At 42.1% G+C, this 17,700-nt stretch overlaps 1 protein-coding gene across 2 annotated transcripts in view; it reads right to left on the bottom strand.

The window, feature by feature from the left end:
• ARHGEF26 (Rho guanine nucleotide exchange factor 26) overlaps positions 1 to 17,700 on the bottom strand; it is a 56,537-nt gene that overhangs the window by 10,276 nt on the left and 28,561 nt on the right. For both annotated transcript variants that reach the window (XR_003992595.1, XM_030494460.1), the window contains exons 6-10: positions 13,284 to 13,436; positions 12,670 to 12,799; positions 10,659 to 10,733; positions 8,856 to 8,945; positions 3,464 to 3,618 (exon numbers count right to left, since the gene is read on the bottom strand). Coding sequence is in view for 1 of the 2 variants with exons in the window: in XM_030494460.1 (XP_030350320.1) it covers positions 3,464 to 3,618; positions 8,856 to 8,945; positions 10,659 to 10,733; positions 12,670 to 12,799; positions 13,284 to 13,436 (603 nt within the window). In the remaining variant the exon portion in view is untranslated. The remainder of the gene's footprint in view (positions 1 to 3,463; positions 3,619 to 8,855; positions 8,946 to 10,658; positions 10,734 to 12,669; positions 12,800 to 13,283; positions 13,437 to 17,700) is intronic.

The raw sequence follows: 17,700 nt of genomic DNA, 5'->3' as shown, positions 1-17,700 counted from the left end.
CATTCTTGTCTCCATTCAACAAAATAGTCCAATTTGACACTACCAGGCAGTCCTCACCATTTTACCTCCTGTGCCCTCTGTGAGGCCCATAAACTCTCCTCTTTCCAAACAGGTAGTGAAATTCACTGACACAGCTGACAGCGCTGGCGTGAGCAGATGTGCATGAACAGAACCACCCAGCCAGGCAGCGGAGTAACACATCCCTTTAGAATTACTGTCATCAGATAATACAAACAGGCCCACATCCGTTTTCAGCCTAAGAAAGACTGAACTTTTTTGCTAACTTTTCTTTCAAATCAGAACATGAAACAAGACGACTATTTTTACCCCTTTGCAGGGAACATGTACACATTTTAGAGGTGCTTTTATGAAGACCAAGTATCTATTGCTTTAATATCATCTGTTCTGGCTGCCCATGCATTAACAGCAAGCACATAGTCCCCCCTTATCCCATTTACTCTTTCCAGCTGCGCTACTCTGCAGTCCTTGGTCTTCTGCAGAAGTTACTTTGCATTTGTGCTTGCCATTAGATACAAAATCACCCCGGCATCTAGAGAAAAACCCTGGATTTGCAAGCAGCTCTGAACCTTTGGGTGAATCCAGTGTATGAAGTCCAGCTGCATTCTGCTGTTGAGGCACCTCCAGAGTTGACAAGCCACAGAGCTATTAAGACAGACAGGATTCTACTGGTAGGGGATTCCTTAGGGGATTACAGAGAACAGAGTATTCCATGAATGTACACTCATCCAAAAATATAAGCCTCTCCGGAGCTCACCTGAAATTTCCCAAAAGCACTCAGGATGTAACTGGTGGATTTTCTGACTAGCTGAGGCAGCTTGAAAGAACATCTCTAGAAGATTAATTACTCCTCGTGTCAGAACACTACCTTCAAAATCCAATGTCAGCATAAGCTACTGGTTTTCTGGTCCCTGTAGTGGATGTCATGGCCAAAATGGTGGCAATTCACAGTACAGCAAGGGGATAAATAAAAAGAGAACGTATGTCAAAGGTTGGACCAGATGATCCTTGAGGCCCCTTCCAACCTGGTGTTCTGCGGTTCTGTGATTGGTAAAACACTACCACAAAGCTGAAAGAACAACAGATGAAATATTTAGGTTACTCAAAGTCAGTCTCCACTTGGGTCTTTGCAGAGTATTCACAATGTTTACCTTTACAAATTTCTCCATTAATTTCTTAGAGTTACCTGAAGAGTCAGAGAATGAAAGACTCTTCTGGAGGGCAATCTGGACAAACTGAACTAGGTTTCCAACTCAGAACTGCTCTCCAAAGGGACCTGCCTTCTCCACTGACTGCACAGGCAACTCTGAAGTGTATGCTGAGTGTTCCAAACTTCATCCAGCTCTTTGCTTAATGCCATAATCCAGTAGACACCTATGTCCACATAATCCAGTAGACACCTGTGTTCACATGTACAAAAATTAACTGGTACCTTCCTGTGCACCAACTGTACAAAAGCTGTCCCTTCCACCAAGAAGTGGACATCCTGACACATGCTAGCACTGACTACTCTTAGCAAGGTAATGCATCAAAACTTTAAGGTCTCTTAAACTCAACCCATTCTATGATGTTGTGAACATGCCTTGAGGATACACCACCACAAGACCTCCCTTTATCTTTTTTTACAGCTAAAATGTAACAGTTCTCATTAGGAACAGGTTTCTGGGCCCCTTGCTCACTCAGTGTTAAAAGACACAGTTCTTCCAATGATGACTCCGACATCTGGCAAGTGTCCCTGAAGCACAGATGGGAGCAGTGATGTACGCCCTACCTGGCTGGAGTAGAGTTACTCAACAGTCACCCACATGCATCTCTGGCAGGTCCCACCAAGCCTGGCCCTTGAAAAGTCAGGACCGAGCCACTGCCGGCTGCTTGCGCGAGGTTCTACATATATGGCAAACTGCTCAGAGGGGATGGCTGGAACTCAACTCTGGGGCGAGGGTGAACAGCATGACCGGGCTGTAAGCAAGTAGTATTTTCAGCGCAGTAATGAAGAGGGATTTTTTTTCCTGAGCAATGTCAAGAATCTTCTGAAATGCAACTGCTCAAGGAAAACACAAACATTTATACTCAACCAGCAACAAGTATTTCTGTCCACTGCTGTGGTGTCCATGGTAACACTGGGGGTGGGAAAACAGATCACCCAGAACTCAACTATTATTAATAAGCTGATTCACTCAGGCAAAGCACGTGCTTCATGCTAAGAGTATCTGGGAGGCTCACAGGAATTAGTGCTTTTCAATTGCATCTGTTTGTTTAGGGGGTCTTGAGAGTGTGACTGTGAACCTCGTCATCCACATGAAGTGTTCTTCCAATTTTGACCTCTGGGCTCCTTTAGGATGTTTCAATTCCAACAGCTGGCAGCTGTCACAAATCACAAGCCCCAAATTTTGGATATGTTGTTATAAAAATCTGGTTTATAATCTGGATACCAGGCCATCACATAGGAAACCAATAAACAATGTAACAACACAGATAATAGATGTGTCACTGTTTTCCCAACTCCAACATTTACTTAGCTACCAGCACAGTAATACGTTAACGGCAGTCCCATAAGCGAAGAAACACGCTGTTCAAAGAAGCGCAATGCAGCTCTGAGGTGCTGCCAGGGACTGAACAAGGGACTTTCGCAGAAGCATTTCAGTGTAAGCTTTGATAAACACTGAATCCCAGAAACATGTTCACACCAGTAAGATAACTGAGGAGAAGTCTATTCACTTGCCTTCCCATCTTCATTAAAAAAAACCCAAAACTTTCACTTAGTATTTTTCCCCTCCATTTTCATTTAGTTTTCTTAAGTATTAGCATTTTCTTCACAGACTTTATACCATATCTCATCCTCAAAATTTATTTAAATGATGGATTTGAAGTTTCACAGAAGGGTGTGTTTTAAAAATAGCTAGTATTTGGCTTAACTGGCCAATCCAGAGAAAAAAAACAGTTGTTTTTAAACAGTTTTTTTATCCCCAGAATAAAGTTTATCTATCAAGTAGTATCTAATAGCAACAGCAGAGGATGTACATTCTGTTTAATTCTTCTAAACCTCTCCTCAAATCTAGTGGTAAAATGAAGACTGCTAGAGCTGTCCCCCACACATCACTCCCCAAACCAGCCCAACTGTGGAAAGCATGGAGGGGAATAAACATTACCTCGTTATCCTTCCCAAACTTCTCCCTTTGCTAAGGCACCAAGGATGAACTCTTCAAATTCGTTTGACAATTTGGAATTTTGACAGCGCTTGACGAAAATAAATCCTGTTTAGTAGTTACTTGTCACTGCTAAATACACGCTATGAGAAGCCAGGAAGCTTCCCTGTTCCTTTCCCCTGGGCTGAGGCACGTGCTACAGTCACGGTAACTTTAAAAGACAATGGTAACTCGGCCGTTCTCTCCCTGATTTCAAGGAGCTGAACACAAAGGCAGTGTTTTACTGGTGACGCTCTTACCTCTTCTTCTTGGTGATAATAAGGACATCGTTAAAGAGGAAGAAGTACACCTGCTGCTTAGAAGTTCTTCTAGAAAAAAGTCCAGTGTCTTCCACATATGCTGTTAATTCACCTCTTTTCACTAACCAGCGTGAAGAGGAAACCAGTGGAAATGGCTACAAAGCAAGAAAATAACATTTTAATCCTTCAAAAGTAGAGGTTTAGAAACAATCAGCTAACAGAGTATTATATATTTGGGGAAAAAAAATGCTTGAATAAACTCAAATAACAGGTTATCAAGATTTAAGGTATCTTTGTCCTTCCTACAATACACAAGTCGTAGCATGCAAATACTTGAAAATCATTCATGCACATGGTATAATTGCCCATCTAAGGGAAGAATGAACAGACTTGATTGCTTCCACTGGGATGGAACAGACCATGTGAGATCTCCTAAGGAGATGATTAAAAATAAAAAGACTGTCCTCCAGGAATATGTAAGTTTTTGTGGAGTAAGCAATCGTTCTTCAGCACATATGAACTTTGGATTTTCCTCTAGGTACCTCACCGCTTTTCTGCCTACACAGTTGGGAAGAAGAGCTCCAGCTCCTCACTGAAACCCAAGGGCTATGGCACACCACGCTTCCTCACTTCCCTGAGGCCAGCTGGTACTACACTGTGCTTCATTCTGAGCATGTGTTCTGTGCCACGCACAGAATAAAAAATATAAAATCCTTTAACAGAGAAATACACTGTACGACCCTCAGTGAAGTATTCTGTAAGCCTGTTAAACAGACACAAACAGATAGGAACACAACACACAAGATTAGATTGGTCCCAGTACAGCACTGAACATTATTATTGAGATGTTCAGGGTATGCAGACTTCCATGACATTGAAAAGTAAGGTGAGGAATGCATAAGGCTTAGCAATCGTGGTAGCATCCATTTTCTACTCTGTAAGTAAACTGAAGTTTCAACACAGCTGTGAAAAAATGTGTAAAGCAGTATGTGATACATAGGGTTTGAAGTAGCTGCCCATTTTAATGCCAAACCAGTAACAGTTTACTCACGACATCATGAATTCACCTCTTTTCTGAAAGACACGTCTGAAAGTCTTCAGAGGATGTCTCTTCATTTGCCCACTTACGACAGGCCACATTAGCAAACAACTGTCCTTCCTCAGGATGACCTTCAGCTTTTTCCCCGTTTTCCATTTGGCCAGAAAACAGTGACTGCTACACTCAACCACAACTGCTCTGTGAATTGCCACAGAGCAAGTCAGACAGCTCCAGGCACACCACTATAGCGGGGTCTGGGCTCATGAGAGCACCCTCTCAGACCAGGCACAACTCACTGTGTGTGTCAGTGGCTCCCAGAAAAGCCAGTCAGTTCACCCCTCAATTTATAAGGTGTAGGTAGATCATTCTTCCGAGGTAATTATCACGCCAAACCTCCCACATTATTTCCCTTAATAGCAGGAAGGGAGGTTTTCCACATATTTGCTGTCCTCACTAGGAGCTCCTGAAACATCACAGTTACCAGTGCACTGTCCTAGCTTTACCTAAGATGCTTCCCCCTCCTTCCCTCGCCCCCTTCCCCTCCCCCTCCATTTAAAGCACCTTCCATGTGCTTGTAAAGAAGTATTTCTTCATTCAGTTTGTCAGCTGTCATCTTCATTCTGCATGGGTTGGCTTTTTATATCTTTTAATCACTTTAGCTGCCTTTTACTGAGCTAACTCCAGCTTGTCAGCACTTGCTCCATAGTACCATGCCAAAACCAAAAGACGGTGCTCTGACTGCAATCTCGCTGTTGGAAGAGCAGAATAGTAATCCCTCAATTTCCATGCAGCCACTCCTTGGTTTTGAGTGTCGAGATATGATTTTACAGTGGCTTTTCCAAAGATATTTTTCCTGCCCCCACGCAGCACCACAGAACTCCCACCCTCCTGCCTTCCCTTAGCAGGCAGCACACTAATGGCAGGTGAAAGCTGCTCAAATGCATGTTGCCCACTGAAGAAGCGGTGCACATTTTACCTTGCCCTAGACCGATTCCTGACACAGCATACCCAGAACAGGCAGTAACCAACTTGCCGCTCTCGGATGGTACCTGAACACAGACGTCCTCTGGCACAAAGGTGACCTCCGCTATGCTGTAGACCTATGTGAGGTCTACAAAGGCCAAATACTTCCTAAGCGGCTACTGATAAATACCAACATACTTCATTTACCTGCTGCGATTTCTGGTGGGTTCGCATTCATGCTACCAAGACATGATCAATGTATTGAATCTTGACAAAATTCCCTTCAGATATTTCTTCCCAATTAATGTAAGCTCACATATTCTGTTTTGATTTATATAATTTTTGCAGGTTGAGGTTTGTATTACCTATTAGTTTATTAAATGCATTTTCTACTGTATTCTCCCATTTGGAAATGCTGAATTTTGTTTCAAATCCCTCTTTTGTAATTAGATTTTTGCCCAAGTCTGTCAGTGAATCAATCAGTTTGGTTCGGTGTAACTTAAAGCACATTAACTGTCACTCATCCTGGATCAGCCACTAACTTGGGCTTTCTGCCAATCCAGCTTTATCGTTTTCTCCTAGGACTGTATCAGGTCATTTTTACCATGGCTGGTCACATTATTAAAGGGTTATTGTTAAACCTCACAGGTTACGACAGGCCAGTCTAGCTCGGTGCTCAGACACAACACCCCAGAGGAACTCCTAAGCCCCATCACTGAAACCAAACACAGCTTTGTATGGATGTTCGGCTTTAAAACATTTGGCATATTTTTCCTCAAACCTCTGCTGGTTCGGTCCCTTCAAGTAACATGAAATTTTTGAACAAATGGCCTTTACATTTCTGGAAATGCAGTAATGGCTCCAGGTGACGACAGAGGAGCAGGGAACATCAGCCCATGCCCCAGCCATCACACCATCGCGCTCGCAGTGACTTCACAAAATGGAAGGACTCTGGGCTGGACGAACACTGAAGTAACACACATTTGTTTCGTGAACAATAAAAGAACGCATTTGCAGGAAAAAAAAAAAAACCCACCCACAATTTTTCTGGTGCTAAAGATGAAAGATTTAAGAATAAAAACTTTGGAACATGAATTAAAAATTCAATTTTACAGATGAGCCATGTACAAAAGTGACATCTGAGTGGCTCCTCTTGTACTCTTGTGAAACACACTACAGTTACATCTAACAAAATAATAAACAAAAATCCCCAAACCCTCTATGAGGTTGAGCAAGAACAGACATAGCTGACCTAATTTATAATGGTTATAAAACAGAATTATAGCACCATGACGATTCTTTTACAAAGTACGTTAAAGATTCCTATTTGAGGACAAATGAAATTCCTCTAATCTGTACTCTAAAAGAGTTCATCACATTTTCCTAATTGACTCTATTCGAGAGGCAGCTTGTTTTTACTTTAATATTAATTTTTCCTTAATTGCCAAAAGAGTACATCGTGTCAACCATCTCCTTTCTATATAAAACAAGCTGTCAGAACTTAAAAATGTGTTGAAATGCAGCCAAAGCAGTCTTTTATACGCCAGCTGGCAAGCTCTCAAACCACAGATAAGGTCTGAACCACTAAGTGCACATTTAAGATGCACTAATTAAAAACTTGCATTAAAAAACACAGAACAACAACACACATGAAGCTGCTTCACTGCCATGAAGCTGGTGAGGGCTGCAAGTGACCACACACAGGGATGAGCCACACAGAGCCTCTCGCTCCCGTGAGATTGGGATCCCCATTAGGCCCTGCTGGGTACTTCTGCAGATTCAAAACCCATGAATGAAACTGCTGAGCGGGTCACCCAAGGGGGTCAGAGTCCCCAGACTTCTGTGTCAGACCAACTATGACAGTGTCTGCTCTTTGTTCCTACCAAAAGAATGATTGTAGAGGATTTTTTTTTTTTTTTTTTTAATAAAAGCCTAATATTATATTTTCAATACTAGAAAAAATTTGGAATCTCTCAGCCTCCTAAGACTGTTTTACAGTTATCTGAGAGTTATCTGAGTATACCTGTAAAGCAAGACAAAACCTTGGCATTATCACAGTGAACTGTATTAATACAGGTGTAGTTTAGCTTAAGCAATTTCACCCCATGGAAGCTGCCTGCTATTCCAGGTGGGCATCGCACTGTTTTGGTCCTGCTGTCACAGGCAAAGGTGGGTGACTCCTGCCCGCAAGTGTGACTTCCAAGCAGGGTGCTGGGCTCTCCCCACGGCAGCCCCCAAATGGTGCGCTGTGCAGCACCCCAACACTACCCTTCCCTCAGACAGCTCCCACAAAAAGGATGGGGCCTCAGACAGGCAGTTTTCACAGGAGACTATCAGAATCCTGTAGAAACAGACTGGAATTCCAAGAAACACGTCCTGAGGTGACCGGAAAGGGGCCTGGGTTTTTATTTCATGCTGCTGTGAATCCAGATAGTCAAATACAATTAGGATTCCTCTTGGCCTGAAAGTAATCACTCAGGCGTACTGTTCCTATCATGTACAAGAACATCTCCACACCAAGCAGCAGCAGCTGGCCTCTCTCCTAACAGCAACATCTTTATAGCAACTCTGTCTTCACAGCAAAGAATACTTGATTCAATATATATATAAAAAACATTTTGCTATAACATAATCCTTCTACTTGAAATGAAAATACCGGACAAAAGGTTTAATTTTTATCCTGCCATAACAGATCATTTCTTTGCAAGAATTACTGTATAACATGAAGAGGCTATTAAAGTTCCACTGTTTGCTGTATCAATTACAAACACTGCTGCACCCTTTAAAGACAGACACAATTTGTTCTTCACCTGCAGTCAGAAGTCTAAGCAAAACCTTAAAAATATCTATAGCTACATGTATCTACAGATCACAGAAAAGTCAATCCACGTGTGATGAAACTTACCAGAACATCTCCACATGCTGCCAGAGCACATGCCAAAATGAGAAACCAAAATGCTTTGCAATGCAACAGATCCCCCCAAACATTTCTTTAATTCCTCCAGCAAGTTCCCACTCTCAAGAAACTTCAGCAACTACTCAACTAAGCAAACACACTGTTCAACGGCCTCCATTTCCAGTGGAGAGCTGCAACAATTCCTGCACACATCAGAAATGATGCTGTACAGTCTTCTGAACTTGTTTTATGTGAGGAGGGAAGAGAGAGACAAAAAAGCAATTCAAACTCCAACAGGCCTTACTTACTCTCTGAGTTTCCAGAACTTCACCTGCCCTGGAATCTAAACTTGCTTCCTCGACTGAAGGCTCATGTCAGTATCGCAGCCTGCACTAGTTACTTTTTATGCCGGCAATGATCCTATTGACACTTAATATGTGGTCAAAGCTCTTCATGTGCCATATGATTTATGGTGACAAATATCATCATCATACCTTGATTTTAAATTCCAGCTGGGAGTTAATTGTGTACATCATTTCTGTCCTTTCCATTTTCCGAGCCCCTTCGTTGCACAAACGCACCAGCTAAAAAGGAGACATTTATTTAACAGGCTTCATGTACTCAAGATTTGTAATACAAACTTTTGTACCTTTATAAAGTACATTTCTGGGGAGCATAAAATTGACACAGGAATAAGATTTTCATGCTGGGTCACAGACATAATATTTCCAAGACCAGACTGAAAGCAGCCCTGAGTGACCAGGTCCGACCTGACAGCAATTCTGCCTTGAGGCTGAACTGCATGACCAGAGATCCCCCTCAACCTGCATTATCCAATATTGCTACAATAATTATTCATTCTTCAGGAGCATCCATATGGTACAAAGGTTCAGCCCAAAGTTCTCATGGAGAACGGCCACAGCTCTGCCCAAGTTAATGATCAGCTCCAAGACAAGCAACCTTCAGACTGGTGCAGCAGTACGACGTGCTGCCATGTCCACAACACACAGATGGCAGCGCCAACACAGGCATCGCGCTACCAGCTTGCTAAGCTAAAGCAAATGGTACCCCAGAAGAAGTTCAGTTGCAGCGGACCTTCAGAGAGCAGTTTTAGAGCAGTTTCCCTGAAGCCTGCCCATGGGGGTGGGGAGCAGGTAAAAACAGGGGGCAGAGATGGAAGGGCATAAAAACGCATTCCCCATGACCCCACAACATCACACGTGGGCCTCTCAACCACCAATAGGCCTCTTCCCCTTCTATAACCCAGCACTTCACACGCCGTGCACTGTTCCTGCAGGAAAACCCAGCTGTGGTGCAGCGGCACAATGTTGCCAGGTTTAGACTATCTTCTTAAGTAATAACCAAACAGTAATTTAGGCCTAATACCAATCCCTAGTGGCCTTCCTTAAGAGAATTTAGAGGCTTTATGCTTCAGTGCTCTTCCCCTTTGCATTATTTATGCATGGAAATAATCCATTTTTCCCTTAAATTAGACAAGGGTGTCTAGGCCCAAGGTAATGTCGAGCCCCAATGTGCCAAGAAAGATTTTTTTTGTTTTACTAAAGCACGCCCAGCACTTCACATTCACAACAGCCTCTGATGAACTGCGGTTCTTGAAATTCTGAGAACTTGGTGGCAAAAAATAACCAGTCCTTAGATCCTCGTGACTTTTCACAACACCATGTTGTGTTTTAAGAAGCTGACGATTTCCAGAATATATTAAACCAGATGGATTGGAATTTCCCACCAATTAAAAAAGGTAATCTGATTTCTCAGGTCCAAATGGAAGGAAGTGGAATTTATTCTACAAGTAAGCGCTGTTGAAATTTAGTCTGTGCATGGAAAATGGACTTGGGCTCCTCTTCCCAACCACTGATTCTTGGCAAAAAAGGTGTGACTCCAGGAGAAAGAACAACTTTGGACCAGTGACAGGAGGTGATCTGGTTAACTTACAGTAACAGCAGAAAGAATTCTGAATCTTCCAGGGAAGCTTAAGCCTTTTTCTCTACTGTTAGGACAGTGCTTGGGCTTTTTTGGTTATGTCTGGTCCTGCCATACAGTTTTCTGTTGTCAGGACTGGCAGCAAACAGAACAAGTGTGCACACCCACATAACAGAACAGGTGACTAAGATGAGTAATAAACATGGTAATTAATTCTCAGGTGACTAAAATAACCCAAAACCATCCACTTCTCACAGTGGGTTTCCAAAATGACAAAAGCATGCAGTGTTATTTCAGAAGGCGAACAGTCAAAGCAGAAAATCTTCTGCATCCAGATTAAACTCTGAGGAACATACCTTGCTCACTTCTTTCAGAGCCTGCTTGCAGTTCTCGTATTTCGATGAGTCCTTGGGAGTCTTCTGACAAATAGTCTGAAATAAAATGTCAGTGACTTCAGAGGACTAGGAAGCACAGGTTGTGACAAACACAGAATTGCACACATATAGTAATTGAAATCAGAGGTGAAGTCACAGCTGGGGACTGAGATAAACGAGAGAACACTGGATCGCTTCCTCAAGAGCACTTTGTCACATCAACAGAACACCTCCCCTGAAAGCTTTTGGAGCCACATGGTGTTTCACATCTTGTGGTCCATCTTCATCACAGCAGCACGGTGGAAGAGGGAGGCTGCACCCTCCCAGGACAGCGGAAGCTTCATCAACTTATCTCCAACTTGTCAACCCACAACAAATCCCACTGCAGCTGTACAGAACCAGGTTCTTCCTGTTCCAGTGCTATGCTTTTCCTGGAAGTTGAAATTCCCAGTTATTTACAACTGCACTTGCAGTAAGAAAACTGTACCAGATTACTCTGTCTGACCTCTCTGTGGAAGATAAGTGTTTCCAAAGGATTAACAGAAGAAAGGGCTCTTAAGGCTACACTAATACATGAACCAGGAAAAAATGTACACATCAATATTATCTCATTAAAACAAAAAGGGCACATGGAAGGCAGCACAGCTGCAGCATCCAAACAGAGGAAGTGCTGGAAAGCAATGAGAAGTAAATCTAATCTATGATTTACATGACAGTTACATCTATTTGCAGAGTTCATTCTTATGAGTTAGAGGTGAGGATGAAGCCCTACCAGAAATGGGCAATCAATGACAAACCAGTTAAATTACTTTTTGATTGAGAAACAAAAACATTTTATGATATTTTACTTTAAATTCGTCTTTGGTTTTAGTATGTTCTCTCCTCTGCATGTATTGGAGCTGTAGTTCTGGTACTGAAGCCTTAAAAATCAAATTCACTTGGAAGTCTCAACATAAGGGTAACACAACAATATCCAAGAAAAACAAACAAATGAAACAAACTGGAACAGTAGAAAATAAAATGCTTGGTTTGCTTGTTTAGATGCTTTTAGCTGAGGAGGGGGAAGAGGCGAAGAAAAGGAAAAAACCAAGAAGGGGAAGGCACACCTAGGGACCCACCACAGTAATACTGGGTTATGATGCCATTTTTTACCTAGAAACGTACTGCAGAGAAGAGAGCACTCAATCTCCATGAATGAACTAAGTACCATCCAGATAATCAAACTAATCAATGCACAGCTTGCACATATATAGGAGAACAAAATTATTCATCCTGTTTGTGATCTTTCCAATGCTAGAACCAGAGCCTGGATTTTAATCTGCACTACTGCTGGTGTCCAGCTCATAAATTTAGTTCTAGCATTTTATCTGAAATGCCATTAATCTCGGTGTGAACTCTGCTTCACAAGTACTCACTTGCACTTCCTAAGGCACCCAGTAATCTGCACAGGAAGGGAATGGCCAGCGTAACACACTGGTGGGAATCAGAGTGTGTTGATGCTGTTCCATCTACAAACAGCTCCCATGCCCCCAAGAACAGAGCTCGTTCTTCAGAGCTACACTGTGATCCTCTTAATGACCATCTTCCTGAAAGTAAGTATTTACTGCAGAAGGGCCCTTACCTAATCTATACAATGGAATGTCTTGTTTTCTAAACTGTAGGGTTTGATTTTAGTCCTAACACTATACAGAGTTTCTGTGATAGGTTCCTCCCTGGTTTCAGATCCATTTTGACCATTTACTGTACATTTTTTCTGTTAGAATGTCTAAAATTTAACTTTTGAAAGGGGAACCAGAAGCAGGAGGTACCAATCACAGTAAGCAAACAAATGCAACAATAATTCATAATCAGTAGACCAGTATCTACAGCCTGTACTTGGTAGAAGAAAGAAGATGTGAAGAGACTGGAATGACCTAGGAATTAAATATGCAAGAAGGCTAACATTAACAGAAGAACACACATCAAGGAAAAATAGAAAAATCACTGTTCTCACATCCATCAGTAAGGGAAGACGAGTAACTCTCTGCATGGGAAGAATGAGGAAAGAGATCATTGGTAAATTCCGGCAGTCTTCATGGGACTCAATCCGTGATAACACCTCTTTGAACGCTGGATTTGTGGCTCTGGTGAAAAAAGGGAGGAGAGAATTAAATTGTAAGTTTTACTAAAGAATTGCGGAAGTTGCTAGATTTTAAATAAATCATGATTTTATTAATAGGAAAAAGCGTGCTGTGAAGGACTCATATCAACTAAGCCTTCAGCTTTATTTACTTAGATATGCAAGACCAGGATTGACATTTGGAAACTTCAACTGCTCCCACACATGAACAGACTCACACGTAACGTGCAAGGAGAGCGTGCCTTTGACGCTGATTAAACCGCACGTTATCAGCGGCCAGGGACCAGAACACACGACCACAACCAGGACTGGCCCTTGCAGACAGGCACGGCTCAATTACTTCAAAGGAACTTGCACATTAAGAAAAGCTAGGCATGTAAGCACATGCTTAGTTGGAAGCCAGGTTTTGCACCAAATACCACAGCCTACTACTCACTCTGACTAGAAAGCGGGTGGTTTTGCAACCGTATTTTAGAATTAGTTCTTACAGTAATCTCTGCAGCGTTCGCTGCTGATAGACTTCGTTGGTACAGTATTTGACATAGGGATCAAACGTTGAAGAGGAATGCTTTTCAACTATATCACTGATATCGTCGATAAAGATGTTGTTCTGATGTCTTGCTTCGAGTTCTGTAAAGAACCTGTGGAAAACGAAAAAAAATAACCCAAATTTAAAAAAAAAAAAAAAAAAAAAAAAAAAAAAAGGCAGAACTTCTCTCACAATTTGCACTTCACCTGACCCAGCCCATAGTTCCATAAACTAATGACAACTTGAATGGTTTGTGAAAGAGTGAGATCATTTCTCCTTTGGCAGACCAGTAAGGGAAACCTTTACATGACACAGGCCAAAGGGTGGCGGTGTCACCTGGCAGAGCTCCGTGTAAGCAATGCTGGCAAAACTACTTCCCAATCTCTAGCTGCCAAAACCAGAACAGCGTTACTGAGCTGGTTGGACGAGAATTTCCAGAAACAGGGGTGAAAAAGAAACAAAAATTCCAAGCACACATTAACACATTTCCTCTTGTAATAAAGGAAGTGCAATACCAGAAATATTCAATGAAATAAAGTTATGTGTGACTCCTAAACCCAAGAACAAAAAAGCACGCGGCAGGCTGAGCAGGATAAAGTGCTCGTGCACCATATACCTCAATCCACCTCTTAAACCAAACACAGACTGGAAACAGTGAAAATAGGAACATAAACCAAGAGCCTGACGGATATTTTCTCCTAAACACTATTGTTCTAAGAACTTCCCTATTGTTTGTCCTCTGTTCTGCCTGTGAGTCCCTTTGGCCTTTGAAAGCTTTCCACTTCTCTTTGCATTTCCAATTTCACCAGAAACCAAACAGGCTTTATTTCTGTGATAGTCATTAGAAATATCTTATTGTCCGGGGTGCGAGAGCTCTCACTGATCAACTACTGCAGGTCACTAGTTTCCTACACTGACACTTCAACATCAGCGCAATCCTCAAAAACGTAAAAGCTGCTGAAAACTCTCACATCCTGGTGTTGCCTTTCCACAGGGTGATTCACTTGAATCCTGCACCCCCTAGAGCAAACCAGCTAATGAAAAACTTCTCATACGGCACAGAAAAATTAAGGCAATACTTGGCACACCCGATCTCATATCAAGCTAAAAGAGTTTGAAACATTTTATTTTATTTCAGCCCTTTATTACGCTTTCTTATTACTAAGACTGGTTCTTCGAAACCTGTCACCTTGCAGCACTGCATTTTTCTAAGCATGCCACCAACATTCTCCATAGTCTGTTTTACAAACAAACATGTAAGAAGTGCAGAGCAGGATGAAGAGGAGCTTGTCGTACAAGTGTTTAACAACATGGGTTTGCTAAAATAAAGCCTTTTTTTCAGGTGTGCTTAGAAGAACCTGCCTGAATCAAGTGGTTGCCAGATTCTCACTCGGTCAACTGCAGCCAGAAGAATCAAGGGGGGATTTTTTAGTTTCGTTGGTTTTGAATTTTTTGTTTGTTTGGTTTTGTTTTTTAAAGTTCTGACACATTAACTGCAGACTGAACTGACTGATGTGTACCGTACTATCATCCGATGAAAACCAGGATGCTGCCTACAAATAGATGCACTGCTGCCTGCTGCAGCGCACTGCTTTCTCCTCACTCTTCCCCCTGAAGTGGTGCAGCAGGATTTTTTCACAGCCTTGCCACGTTTGGAAGGCAGAGTCCTCCAGCACTCTCCTGCCCTCTACTCATCTTATTTCAAAGCACAAAACATTTCCAGTTGTCACTCTCCTGCATTATGTTACATACGTGGTTTTCTTAGAAGAGCACAACTGGCAAGGCACATTAAGTTGCTATGAGATCTCATACAATACATAGCTACTAAAGTTAACGGTTGTGTGAAATGTCATGGGGGTAAAAGATAGGGAAAAAGAAAATAAAATGAAAAAAAATGAGTCTCCAAGTCAGAGCCTACACTTTCTCATGAACCCCAACAGTGAGATTACAACCACTGACCACCATGAACCGCAGACAACTGGAACTTGTTTTTACTCTACTCAGACATGTTTATAGTTGAGAAAACTTCTCCACGCACTGCCAATTTACTTTGCTCAGGAAATGAGGAAATACAACATTTCTTCCTGCTGTATGTTATGGCACGCTGACAGTGTGTTTGGCCATGCTGGGCTAGAGCTTCCACTTTCAGAATTTATCTGGTGGTTCATCAATGACATCCTCAGGCAGAGCCACTGTAAAGAACAGTAAACGTCTTCCATAGTAGAAGATTAAAATAAGAAAAGGAAAAAAAAGGAGGGGGCAGAAAGAAGCAGCACACTCAAATCCCAACCCCACAACACATACTGTAAGAAATACTACCTCTGGAAATCATGCATCAAAAATTTGAATCAAAGGGGGGGGAATTTTGAATCCAATCTGCTAATTACTATACACAATCAGTGAACCAGATGCATCATAAAATCCTTTTACTTAAAGGTTTAGGACAGGTTCTGTCATAATGCGCAGTACTGAGCGATCAAGTGATCATATTCGATTTAACCAAATATGAATTAGTTGCACCGTGTGACTGGCTTTTTTTATTTTTGCTTAATACCAGAAGGATTTATTTAAAGCATTTGTTTCTGTTAAATCTGGAACTTTTCTGGTTAAAATTAGATCCAATTAAGTGAAAGTGAAACAGTATCTTAAGACAGCATTTGATTTCCCTCATCTTGTCCTTAGGTTGTTTAAAAGAAACATCCAATTTGTAACACTCCAAACTCTCCCTCCCCTAAAGGCTACATGCCAAACTGAGAAATACAGGTTTAGTTCATTTCCTGTTTGTTTCTTTTTATAGCAATATCTAGAAACACCAGAGATCTCAGCAATACTGGAGTTTGCCCTGTCTTTATGACAAGAGATCCTCCCTAAAGCTCTGGTGGCTCCTCTAAAAGGTCTTTCCATGGTTCTGCCAGTGTCTTTAGGCAGATCACTGGCACACTGGTAAGCAGCATCAAGAACAACCTCCCAATATTCTTAGGCAATTTTCTTAAGCTATTTTTTCCTACTCATTGTAATTGTTGTAATCAATGATTGGTATCCATAACTTTATCAAAAAACGTCTAGTTAATTCACAAAACATAAATGCACAGCAGTACATGCACGACGTTATAAACTATTCCACACAATTCACCTTTGTAAGGCCTGAATGACATCTCATTTACAATTGCAGAACTCCCATCAACAGAGCTCTACTTAAACAGATGCCATGAACCATTTTGTTCGACATTTCTTCTCAACATTTACTTTCCCTTCACCCCTAGATAATGACATTAACTGAGCAGGACTTACATTGTTATAGAATCATAGAATAGTAAGGGTTGGAAAGGACCTTAAGATCATCTAGTTCCAACCCCCCTGCCATGGGCAGGGACACCTTGCCCTAAACCACGTGGTCCAAGGCTCTGTCCAACCTGGCCTTGAACACCGCCAGGGATGGAGCATCCACAACCTCCCTGGGCAACCCATTCCAGTGCTTCACCACCCTCACTGTAAAGAACTTCTTCCTTATATCTAATCTAAACTTCCCCTGTTGAAGTTTGAACCCATTACCCCTTGTCCTACCACTACAGTCCCTAAGGAAGAGTCCCTCCCCAGCATCCTTGTAGACCCCCTTCAGATACTGGAAGGCTGCTATGAGGTCTCCACGCAGCCTTCTCTTCTCCAGGCTGAACAGCCCCAACTCTCTCAGCCTATCTTCATATGGGAGGTGCTCCAGCTCTCTTATCATCCTCGTGGCCCTCCTCTGGACTCGCTCCAACAGCTCCATGTCCTTTTTATGTTGAGGACACCAGAACTATACGCAGTACTCCAAGTGAGGTCTCACAAGAGCAGAGTAGAGGGGCAGGATCACCTCCTTTGACCTGCTGGTCACGCTTCTTTTGATGCAGCCCAGGATACGGTTGGCTTTCTGGGCTGCAAGTGCACACTGCCGGCTCATGTTAAGCTTCTCATCAACCAACACCCCCAAGTCCTTTTCTGCAGGGTTATGAATAGTCTGTCTTGCTTTCTGGATATTCCAAAAGTAGACTGCACTGGATTAAAAAAGTTCTAATTAGGAAGGCAAAAAATCCTAGGCAGGCCAAGTTAGAGTCAGAAAAACAATTATCTTACAGAATCATTTATCTGGGAGCAAAATGCATGTAGAATCAAACAACAGCACACAAAAGGAATATACAGAGAAGTCAGAGATACTGCAAAGAATCTAAATAGTGTATTTACATCAAGGGTCTCTACATCAGACAAGTGACAGCAAAGCCTTTCTGGCGTGTGAGACTGGGAAGAGGAGACTTGGTAGAAGATCTGTCTGAAAGTGAAGTAAATGTGGAATGCCAGCAGAACCAGGTGATCATCACCCAAGAGAGACAAGAGTTAAA

This window comes from Strigops habroptila, chromosome 8 (genome assembly GCF_004027225.2).
Source record: "Strigops habroptila isolate Jane chromosome 8, bStrHab1.2.pri, whole genome shotgun sequence".
Lineage (NCBI taxonomy): Eukaryota > Metazoa > Chordata > Aves > Psittaciformes > Psittacidae > Strigops > Strigops habroptila.
The sequence above is the reverse complement of the archived record's forward strand: the minus strand, read 5'-3'. Positions and strand labels throughout refer to the sequence as shown.